Below are 12,386 nucleotides of genomic sequence, written 5' to 3'. Positions count from 1 at the left end.
TTCATCACAGTCAAATTGTACAATTTAGTTTACAGCTCAAAAACAGGTTTAAGTGTGCAGTACCTCTTAAATAACGCTATAAGTTTAAGAAAGCAGCCTTCTGAGTACTTTTGCAGGGTCATATTGGTGCAGAATCAGTGGACAGCCCCCATAGAAAAGGTCTATTTTCATTCCAGCTATAAAAAACAAAACACTACTGCCAACCATATTGATAATCGGTGACGTTTTCCCTCTAAAATCCCACATCATTCAGCTCCGCTCCTGATCAGTGCAATAAAAAGACACAAGAAAACTAACGACCTCAAGACAACACAGCTTCTGAGTGAATAGGTAAAATAAATAAATGCGATGTAATTTTGCACCTTCTGTGAATACTCACTGCTAGAGAGTTTTAGTGTTATTACCCAATCACACACCTCCTGGATCAATAATGTTGCTCAGTCAAAAACCAGATGACGTTGTACAAATCAATTGGTGTCCTTTTCGTTACTTCATTACTTCTGTAAACAAGAGCCGATGAGGTCAGATAATTCCTCTTGTACTCAGTGCAGTTTGTTTTTGTTTTGTTTGTTGTTGTTTTTTGGGGGGGGGGCATGAACAGGAACATGTGTATATTTCTTATTTAAGTAAATGTCATTCTGGGGCTCAATAATAGATTGAAATCACATTATTTCTTCTGTTTTCTTCTGAATCGGGGGCCGACTGGTGTCTTTTGGGTGTTTGCTTTGTTTGTTCCTCCACCAGATTCCTGCCTGTTACTCACACATCTCTGGGTTCATTGTGGAGCTGCAGGGACCTCCACCCATGCACTCACACTCACATGACTCAGGGTTTGTCTCAACTCGCCTCGACTTCACTGCTGACTGCCATTCAAAAATATTTGTACAGAGAGATAAATGAGCAGACGGTGTGACGTTTCAAAGCATGTGCCCCTGGATTTGTCATGCTTGCTTTGCAAAATTTTAAACTGATTGACTGTTTTTTTTTTAATCACCATTCAAATATGATCTGAAAAAACTACAAACTCCTTCAGAGTGATCCGTAGTTAATTTGACATTTAATGTGGTTTCTAACCAGTTGGAATAAAAATGATCTTATTTCCTTTTTATTGTATGCACCAAACACCAAGGCAAATTCTTGTTTCTGATTCTGATAAATTAATATATATTTGTGCTAACAGGTGCCCAGTAATTGAAAATAAATAAACAAGTAAACTGGGGGAAAATAAACAAAATGTGAACTGGGAAAAATTAGAATCTAAGACATAAAACAGTGCAGAAGTTAAAATATAGGAATAAAACACTGAATTCTATTCAATCCCATTTGAAAACAGTTATATTGTACATATTTTTACTGTATTCTTTCTATTCTCTATTTCTGTTCTTGACTGTTGCAGTAGTTATTAATTTATTTTAAACCCACTTGGCAAAAACCTGATTCTGATCATGATAAAAAATAATATATATATATATATATATATATATGTTGTGTAGCCACATTGGTACATGTAAGCTAATAACAATAAGCACATGTAAAGTAAATGCAGATTACACACCATAAGTACTTTTGTACCTGTGATTAAACTTCTGTCACATCACGATGCAGCAGCTGATGCTACTATTTTTAGTCTTTAGACCAACAGGTTGAGTTTCATTCTTGTCAGTATAGGGTTGAAGTTTATTGTAAACACAGCGAGGTATTCCCAGGTAACCATACACTTCCTTATTGATAGACCTTTAGCTCTGTTGCATTGCCAAAGCAAACTCCTTCTAGATCAATAATGTTGACTAACCGCTCAGACGAGGTTGGTATGTGAACAACAACAACATGTCAGAGTGATAGTGACCCCGGTCTGCAGACGTGTTCATCAGTCTGTGTCTGGATGTGAAGACCAGGCCAGCGGCTGATAACCCTCCTTAATCTGAGGAATGTTTAAATGAAACGTTAACGGATCACAGAGTTCACCGGCGGCCTGTTACAACAAAGACCAGCTTAATACTCATCAAGTTACAGATTACAGACAACAGCACGCCGTTTGACCACACACACATGTTATCACAGGCATTTAGATAGTGTTACTGTATCTGTGTGTGTGTGTGTGTGTGTGTGTGTGTGTGTGTGTGTGTGTGTGTGTGTGTGTGTGTGTGTGTGTGTGTGTGTGTGTGTGTGTGTGTGTGTGTGTGTGTGTGTGTGTGTGTGTGTGTGTGTGTGTGTGTGTGTGTGTGTGTGTGTGTGTGTGTGTGTGTGTGTGTGTGTGTGTGTAAAGACATTTAAAGGAATGGTTGAACATTATGGGACATATGTGTTCTCTTGCTCAGAGTTAGATAATAAGATAATAATAATTATTATTTTTATACAGCACCTTTTATAACAATGCGGCCCAAAGTGCTTTACAGAGAAACAAATGAAATAAATATAAAAAGAGACCTTTTTTTCACGTAGATTTTGCCCCAATATGACAATATGAAGGCTGCTTTCGTAAACAAAAAATATATTTCACATTATATTATATGGTCAACTAATTTGAAATGAACACTAAGAAAATGAATAATAAATAAAAAGCTAAATGAACATCATGTCCAATAACAGTCAACAGCTTAATTCTTAAATAAATAAATAAAAAATAGTTATATGACACCATTTGAAAATGACTCAATGCATTGTTGTCTTCATTATATGAATAGCCTACTTCTACATCTGGGAAGTCCACCTGCAGTTAAAAAAACAAAAAACATGCAACTGACCTTGCATACTCCCACAGGAAGTGCTCAGTCATGTGTTGCTCTGCTTGAGCAACATGATGCAGTCAGTCACACATGAGCTGAGGACGCGCTGTGATTTCTGATTTCTGCAAATGCAGGGAAATATAGTCAGCTTATTGTAAAGTATGATGATGGCACGGAAACATTTTTGGAACATCATGCATTCTGTGTGTAACAAAAACACGTGATGCATTTATACAAACATTAAGTGGATGAATCACACTGAGTCACATTATGGCACAATATATCACTCTTTAGCATTTCATGTCTTTTTGTATGGAGTTTAGCAGCCGGGGAAGTTAATATTCTAAGTCACAGGACGTCTCTAGTTTCTCACACCGCTCTGGTTTAATCTTGGTCCATTCTTCTCAGACTCTAACACAGTTCAGCAACTGTAATGGCTAGTGGCCATTACTATGTCGCCAAGCATTTTCCAGAGATTCACTAAGGGGTTTATAATATTTTCACTGTCTGAAGTCTTTGTCATGAACATACTGTACATACATATGAGAAATGCTGCATGCATCTTAGTGATAGACCGATACATCTACAATATATATTGTATATATATATCTGAACACTTTGTTTTTGGAAGCTTTCCAAACTAATTACAGTATTCCAGGGCATTAAATCCCAGAGTAGTTACTGCTTATCATATGGAGACGATGAGGAGTCAAACAAACCATATTAAACTGTAATAGTTTGTGTTGACTGTTATAAGAGAATGATTGAGAGCTACTACAGATCCTCTTCCATTCAGTGTCCTCGAAGGCAGAATCGGTGTCTGTTTCCCACTTAAGTTTTGCATTAATAGCTGTATTTTCTGACAGGCTCATTAGTCTGCTGTGAGCATAGGATAAAAAGCCTTTAGAGTTATGCTTGTCTCGCATCATACTGTCTATCTCAGGATCCTCTAAGGGCTGAAGTTTCCCACCTTGCTGTACTCTAATAAAATTCTGGACTTGCAAGTATTTGAAGAAATGTGCAGAGGGGAGCCCGAATGAAACCCTCAGTTGCTCAAAGGATCTCAGATTATTGCGCTCATATAGGTGTCCGAAAGTGCATATACCTCTGCTATACCAGTCTCTAGTAATGCCATCTCTCAATGCCCCAGGTAAAACCGGGTTAAAATTAAATGGAATGGAACCATACAGTTTGCGGACACTCTGGAACTTGATATTTGCGTTTTTTAGGTGTATTGGTATCGGCCGATGCTGGCTGCTGCATTTGCGGATAGTTTTTTCCCGCCATTATTGACAGACAGGTGTCCACAGGCAGCTCTGTGTTGCTGGAGACGCCTTTTTTGCAGTTCGATAAATGTTCCTTTTTTTTTAATTGAGACTCGTAACATTTGTTATCATCATTGTGTCATTTTTATGGTGTAAATTGAGGAAGCAAAAGTAGTATCAGCTCCAAACGTCGGCTCAAAGAAATCGGCAGTCTGTATCGGTCATCGGCTAAGGTCGATGAAAAAAAAAACATCGGCCCTAAAAGAATCCATATCTGTCGATCGCTAATGCATCTTCATGGCCAAGAAGCTTACTTTGTGCAGGAGGGATCTAGCTGTGAAAACCAGGTTTCCACTCTCAGCTATACTCTGATTATAGAAACCAAAGTACTGCAGAGAGCCGATACTATCCTGATTACTTAAAGGTGGAATATGGAGAATGTGGGTGTGTGTTTTAATTCTGTTGAACTCCTTTCTCTCATTCCATGAAGTGAATGCTTGGCCTTTATTGACTCTGGTTTTTGCCCGTCTCCAGTCACTCAGCTGCTGGGACAAAAAAGCAGCTGCAGGATTGGAAAACTCCATTTCACCCAGTGGCTATACCCAACAACAGACAACCCTGGCAACCCCGAAATGTTGGCCGCTTAATGGCTGGTACAATGGAAACAAACCCGTCAAATAATGTTTAAAATATTAAGTCAGACTTCGACAAATACCATCCAGTGACACTCTCATGAGGGATTTTAGGAGGGTATTTAAAGCTTGCTTTTTTTGCCTTGTCATCTGAAGGCTGATTTGATCAAGTAACAGGTCTTCACTTGACCTATCTTTTAATCCTGAGCATTATGGGTCACTGTGAACATCGATTAGAGGGTCTTTAAGGTGAATGACTTATAAAAAACTACCCTGGGTTCATTAAAAGTTTTTTTTAATAAATTTTAGCTGCAACAACCCTGCAAAGAAACCAAAAAAAGCACTGGCCTCCTTTTCGCCACCATTCCAGAGGAAGGGAATCACGTGCGCCCGCGGTGACGTCACATGGGGGCGGGGCGCCGGTGGTCATAAACAAGGAGCGGACCAATCAGAGAGCTCGGTGGGATGTTATGCAGCTGCCAGTCAGGCCTTTATAAACTTTGTGTCCCTCATCCAAACCTTATTTTTCTCCTTCATTGTCGTCTTGAACTGTGAAGAATATACAGTAAGTTTTACATTAAAACGTTTTTACAAGCTTTTTAGGTAAACAATATTCAAACCTGACGTTTAAATGTACGTTATAAAGCAACGTTATTGATAAACACGGGTGTTTCTTCGGGTTTGTTTCGTGATGAGCACAGAAGAAAAAAAAACAATCCCAGTGCCCATTTAAAGATATGTCTATTTTAGCTAATACGTCACGTTAATGTATCTTTGAGTACGAAATATGTACATTTTCATCGGTAACCGCTCGCATTTGCTATCGTGTTTCATTCGGCTGCCTTTGTCTTAGCCTGCCTCTCCTGCTATAGCCTTAAAGCAGCCATTGCTGCTCTCTTTCATGCGGCTTAAATCAACACCCATTCATTAGGATTGGTATCAGTTGGTAAAGGGCCGTTATCTGACAGCTGCGGTTAAAGTTTTGGTTTTCTTTTCGTTTTCCTGGTTGTAGTTCCGATGTCCGGGCCGGTTTTCGGCTCTCTGTGCAGCAGGTCCCGTGACTGAGCAAAAACAACAACAGGCTCCGTTTATTGTTGGGGTCTGGCGAAGTTTCCGCTCTCCAACTTGCAGGAAAACAGACCTCGAACAAACATTTTTTATTGCATACGATCAACAGTGAACAGTTAACGCGATTATTCTGTCTTATATTTCTTATTTGACGTTATTGGTGTCGATGTTTTGCATTGCAAGCCGTCGGTAACTGACTGTACCGTCGGGAATGTGTATTGCAGCTTTAATGCGGATCCTATTTCTGCACGGATCATGGGAGCGAACAGACTGTTCTACTGAACGGATGACTCCACGCTTTGCCTAAGAAATCATGTCTTTTGTAATGGGGTTTGCCTGGGGGTTAGGGCTTCACTCCTCCTTTAATGATTGACCTGTTTCTGGGGATATCCAGTCCTAACTTGTTTGTTTTCCAGTAGGAAGCAACCATGCTGCCTCTAGCCGTGCTGGCAGTGTGTCTTACCGCAAGCCTCTCAGCCCCCAGCCTGGACCCACAGCTGGATGAGCACTGGAACCACTGGAAGGACTGGCACAGTAAAACATATCACGAGGTGAGATGTATATATATTTTTTTCTTCACACAGCAAGCTCCAGTCTGCAAATGATGATGAGAAAGAAAAGTCTGAATGTTTTTTTGGTTGGTTTGCTTCTTTTTTCAGAAGGAGGAGGGCTGGCGGAGAATGGTGTGGGAGAAGAACCTGAAGAAGATCGAGCTGCACAACCTGGAGCACTCCATGGGCACACATTCCTACCGCCTGGGCATGAACCACTTTGGAGACATGGTAAGACCACAGTTTCAACACACAAACAGAATTGTTTTTACACGTGCCCTCAGTTTGAGGATGGATGAAGCACTAAATTCATGTTTATTCCTTCATAAAACATGTACATGTAAAACACTTAGATATACACAAATCAAGGAAAAGAGGAATAACGCAAGTAAAAACAAATTAAATCTGGTGTGATACATGGTCATACCACGATAAACATAACATGGGGCAATGATATAAATAGCACATAACAGAGTGCTACACATACAACTGGAGGATGACAGGATAAAAACACTTAAAGTTAAGATAAAGGTGTAAATAAGTGCTAAAAATGTAAGATACCGTCACACTGAATTGTATACAAGTTAGATTAACTCAGAACCCATTAAAGTCTGCAGCTTAAAACTCACACGTAACCTATTTACAATCATAAACCAAAGCTGCCTTTCGTCTTCATCTTAATTCTTCTTAATTGTGTCATTTACTCTTAACTTTTGTCTCTCCGCAGACTCACGAGGAGTTCAGGCAGGTCATGAATGGCTACCAGCGCAAAGCACAGAGGAAGTTTAAGGGGTCCCTGTTCCTGGAGCCCAACTTCCTGGAGGCCCCTCGTGCTGTGGACTGGAGGGATAACGGCTACGTCACACCTGTTAAGGACCAGGTAACAACCATTTGTCTTGTGTAGCCTCTGGGGCTCTCAGAGGACCACACCTGGATCCTTATCACGGTGTGGTTGAATTTTTCTTTAATTCTTGGCAGGAGCCATAAGGAAAAATGTAGAAGATATTTTGCTGTCACAGTGTAGGGTGTTGTCGAAGCAGCTGTTCTATCCAGGTGAAGACAATTGGATATTTTTAATTTATTATTGTTTTGGACAAAAATAACTCAAGTTAAGTCTTGTTAGTTGATGATAGCACACTGTTCACCAGGAACATTCATCATAAGTATTCATAAATGTCCAATAAACTCAAATTCATGCACTTATGGTATTTTGTATGAGCACTTGTAAATAACTAAACTAGAAAAACAACCCATTAGTGGGAAATGTCATAGTTTTGGAGTGTGTATCATCACAAAAATGGACTTTAATTAAAGTAAAACACAAGCATGGTCAGTTGTAATTGCAGTCAAGGGCACTCTGGTGTTGTAAATGCTGTGCATATTACCACAAGCTCCTTTTTAATAGCTACGTGTTGAAACAAAGGCGTGACCTAAGATCAGCTGTTGGAGACATATGATCATGTACGACTTTAAACAGTTGATATTTTGCAGCTTATTTGAACCAACAAGGACAGTCTGTGTCCATGGAAGTAAATGGTTTGCTTGAACAGAAAGATAAAATGGCCACTTGCAGGTTGTTGTTTTTGTTATCTCTCCTCACACGCACACACTCCTCCCTCAGTGTACAGTCTGTTCTCTCCACCCCCCTCGTTGGTATACATTAACACACTGTAAGCCGAAACCAGTCTAACCGGCTCACTTTTAGGTCACGGTGGAGCAATCACTATCACATACATTAGGTCACAGGGCTGGAGTGCACCTTCCAATGTAATTTATTTATAGTATTAATATTATTATTATTATTTATAGAAGAAAAAGTGCTTTCCAGAGGCGGGGTTGATAAAGTGCAATAAAAGATGCAGAATGCCATAACAACACGATTTAAATGACTGAAAAACAACACTTAAACAACAGACATACAGACATAAACTTACTGATAAAGGGATTAAAAAGATAGAAAAGCACACTGTATAAGGATAAAAAAGATGACAGTAAGAAATAAACATTAAAACAACAATGCACTTATATGGAGAGGTTAGAAATAAAGAACTAACTATCTGAACACGAACCTCCACCCTCTCTCTCTCTCTCAGGGTCAGTGTGGTTCTTGCTGGGCATTCAGCACCACAGGAGCTCTGGAGGGTCAGCACTTCAGGAAGACCGGCAAACTGGTGTCCCTGAGTGAGCAGAACCTGGTGGACTGCTCCAGACCCGAGGGCAATGAGGGCTGCAACGGTGGTCTGATGGACCAGGCCTTCCAGTACATCAAGGACAACCAGGGCCTGGACTCTGAGGACTCTTATCCTTACCTGGGGACGGTACGTTTCTCATGGGAAGAAGGAGAGGGGGAAGTCAAGTGGACACATCCTTTAAAATGTCTAGAAAATCACATTTTAAAGGCTGTAAATGGTCTTGAATCCAGTTAAAGAAGGTGCTTTTATCATCTTAAATCCAGGGTTTGTTATGTCAAAAGTTCGTCTTCGTCATCAGATGTTTTGCATTTGTGCTTAAAAGTAACTTTAAGTTGATAATTTAAAAAACGATTAATAGTAAATTAACTCTTTATGAATCAACTTGAGTGATTCATCGTAGCAGCTCATCTTTCAAGCTGTGTTAAAATGTAGAAAAGAGCAGTTGAAAACACCTGTTTTAATTGCTGTGAAAGAATCTTTAACAGCTGACCCAAATCTATCACCTTTTTATTGATCTCATTGTGTCTTAATCAGAATATTTCAGATTCAGGAGTTCTGTGTCGGCAGTATAACGTCCTGCTTACCCTCTTCTTTTTCTTCTTCTTGTCTCCCCCCAGGACGATCAGCCCTGTCACTACGACGCCTCGCAAAACGCTGCCAACGACACCGGATTCGTCGACCTCCCCAGCGGTGACGAGCGCCGTCTCAAGAAGGCTCTGGCCGCCGTGGGACCCATTTCAGTCGCCATTGACGCCGGTCACGAGTCTTTCCAGTTTTACCAGTCAGGTCAGTCAAAGACACCTTTTATTTCAGGTATCTCTCATGCGTTTGTAAGAGTTTATTTGTATCTGACTGCTTTTTTTTCTGGTGGGGTCGTATTACAGGAATCTACTATGAGAAGGAATGCAGCAGCGAGGAGCTGGACCACGGCGTGCTGGTGGTGGGTTATGGCATCGACGGAGCAGATGAGGATGGCAAGAAATACTGGACTGTGAAGAACAGGTCAGTGGAAAATATTTTATCTTCACAGTACAGAATATCACAGTCTGCTGAGTGTTGAAGTAAAGTACGGCCTGAAAAAGAAAGTGAACGAGGAGCAGATATCTCAGCTCTTGTTGTTGTTTAAGGTGTCAAGTCCTGAAGCTGCTTAAAATAAATGTTTTTTTACATTTAAATGTATTAAATTCACCCAATAAAAGTCTTGCGTGCAAAATGCATCGTAACATGACTTTGACATCCTACTTGGTTTGAGAACTTTGCTATTTATAGAAAAGATTATACCGGGTTCTTACGGGTGCTGGAAAACACTTTCAATACGTTTTCAAGGTTTTAAAAGTGCTCAGATTTTGAATAAAGTGCAGTTAGGAATGCTTGTTTTTCATATTTTCATAACATATTCTGGTGTTTCATCTTCACTATCACTCATGTAAAAAAAAACTTGAATATTTCCCAGATGTGATGATGAAAGACTCAAGCTTGAAAAGTGCTTGAATTTTACACTGTTAAAAGCTCCAAACGGGTTCAGTACAGATAAATTGTTACAGAAGAAGTAATTCCACAAATGTAATGTGAAACGGGGCTTCTCTAGGCTTTTCATTTAAAGTCTCTTCACCCTGCAGATTAGAATTAAGTAACAAAAGAAGCAAATCAAGCCTATGAAACTCATTTCCTGACTTTTTTTTGTCCCTCTTCTTGCAGCTGGAGTGAAAAGTGGGGAGAAAAAGGCTACATCTACATGGCCAGAGACAGAAAGAACCACTGTGGGATTGCGACAGCAGCCAGTTATCCTCTCGTCTAACGTTTTGCACAGCTCCAGCAGCTCCATCGTGTTTTTTTATTGCAATAGTTTGGCTGGAGGCGGCCGGCGGGGCTTCAGTCAGGGCGACGACATCTGCAGGAGATTCTGTGATGTTATGAAGGGGAGAAACACTGTTTTTAGGGAAATGGTGCCATTTTTGTCTTTGGCTGGTTTTATGCCACTTTATTCTGTCTGAAAAGATTTTTAGTGTAGTGTTTTATTCTTTGTACATATGTGTATGCTACTTTTAGTAAGTGATACATTAACACTTGCCGCGGTCATTGTAAATGATTTTTCCGTTTTCTACTTTTACTGTGATCAATTAAAGTTGTGAAACACTAGTTTGGTGTTTGGACTCTTTTTAAAGATTGGTCAAGGTTCATCTGTTTAATGTGTTTCTAACAGAAGAAGCAGAGGGGGTTTCTGAGTACATAAACGTTTCAGTTTATATATTTTCTTTCTTGGAAGTAAAAACACATTAAAAGGCCAAAAACTTTTTAAGTAAAAAAAAAATGCAATAACAGGGTTTGAATGTTTAAATTTTAATGTTTCAAGGTTTAAAAAGTGCTTGGATTTCAATTCACTTCTTTAAAAATATATATTATAGGACTCAAAGTCTACTTGCAAACAGGTGACACAATGTTTTAATTTCATACCTTTCTGTAGAAAAAAGTACAGGTATGATAGTACATTATTTTGGTTGATAATAATTTGAAGTGCAATAATCAGTATATTGTATAAACTGTAAAAATATGCATTTTACTACCACTGTAAGGTGCTGGAAAAGTTTGAAAATGCACCTTGAAATGCTTGAATTTGTCTTTGGAAAAGGTGTAGGAGCCCTGAATAAACTTACTATATATACAAAGCGTTTGTAAGTGTTTATGGTTGTGACAAGGGCTTAACATACATTAAGTAATGTATTGATCTTGTTTCTTTTAAAGACACAGATAGCGGGGCATTGATTAAATATTTGATTTAGATTCAGCTTATTTCTCAAACCTCACTGACAAATTTAGGGATCGGTGTTACTTCTCAATATGTTCAGCTGTTAAAGATTAATAGTTGATCACAATTATCTTTATGTTTCATTCTGTTATACAGAGCACTAAATGATGCTCTAGCTGTTAATCCGACAAAGCAAAGACTTGAGTCTCGTGATTTCACGTAAAAGCAGCTGAGCTCCCTGACGTCTGGCACTGGGAATTTATAGGATTATTGACTCTTTAACAACGGGACGGATTCATAAAGAAACCGTTTTCTCCAGAGGGAAGTGGTCACTTTACATGAGATCTAAAGGAATGAAGTGTTAAAAACATCCGCAACTGGTGGTTCCTTTTACTTAAATAACTAAAATAAACTAAATGATTGGAAGGGTTTTATAAACAAATGATAATCTATAAAATGTAGATGTAATCTATCAGATAGATAGATATCTTACTTGTTTCAGAGGGAAATGTTGTCATTTTGGTCTACATATACTTAATTACTTCCAGTATTTTACAGATTACGGTGAATAAAACAAGAATCACTTTTAATTACAATATATTATCAAATGTTTTACTAGCCAGCAGTATATAAAGTCATCCAAATTAGCTCCACTGTTTCACATTAATGCATCAATAATTATAAACCAGTGATATCATTTTGAAATGGGCCATTCTGCATAGTAGGTAATTCTGAATGCGGGTCTTTCACATGGTCTCTTTTAACACATTATTTCAGATCAAGGGGAACTGCTGACTGGCCTTTATCAAAGTAACTTATTTACCCCAACTGTGTTCAGTCCAGGCTGATATGCAGAACAAACAGCACCAGCAGCAGTTGGAGGAATGTGTTGCGCAACCTAAAATAAAGGGACAGGAGAGAGATTTCAGAGTGATTAAAGGGTCAGTTCATCTCATTACAGTAACATATTGTCTCACTTGTCCAGCCGTGCAGATAGTTTTGGTTTTATGTTTCAAAGTTTAAAGTTTTCTACCACTGCTCCAAAACTACGGAGGTGAATGAAAGGTCATTAAGTTGTGAAAGAGGACATTTACAGAAACAATATCCATGTTAAAGTCCAGTCATGTAGCTTACATTAGACACACTGAGGTCATGTCCACAGTTTTTTTGTGTTATTTGTTGTTGTGTATACTGTTTATGTGTATT

The 12,386-nt window shown here is 39.0% G+C and overlaps 1 protein-coding gene across 1 annotated transcript; it reads left to right on the top strand.

The window, feature by feature from the left end:
• The first annotated feature begins 5,070 nt into the window (after positions 1-5,070).
• On the top strand, positions 5,071-10,573 carry ctsla (cathepsin La). Its single transcript, XM_083912289.1, has 8 exons — positions 5,071-5,188; positions 6,108-6,242; positions 6,351-6,473; positions 6,970-7,122; positions 8,336-8,560; positions 9,052-9,220; positions 9,319-9,436; positions 10,133-10,573. Exons 2-8 carry the CDS (start codon positions 6,120-6,122, stop codon positions 10,230-10,232), a joined length of 1,011 nt encoding a protein of 336 aa, XP_083768415.1. The 5' UTR covers positions 5,071-5,188; positions 6,108-6,119; the 3' UTR covers positions 10,233-10,573.
• The last annotated feature ends 1,813 nt before the right edge of the window (positions 10,574-12,386 follow it).

The sequence above is a fragment of the Echiichthys vipera genome, assembly GCF_963691815.1.
Source record: "Echiichthys vipera genome assembly, chromosome: 4".
Lineage (NCBI taxonomy): Eukaryota > Metazoa > Chordata > Actinopteri > Perciformes > Trachinidae > Echiichthys > Echiichthys vipera.
Note: the sequence above shows the minus strand (reverse complement) of the source record. Positions and strands in the feature narration are given on the sequence as shown.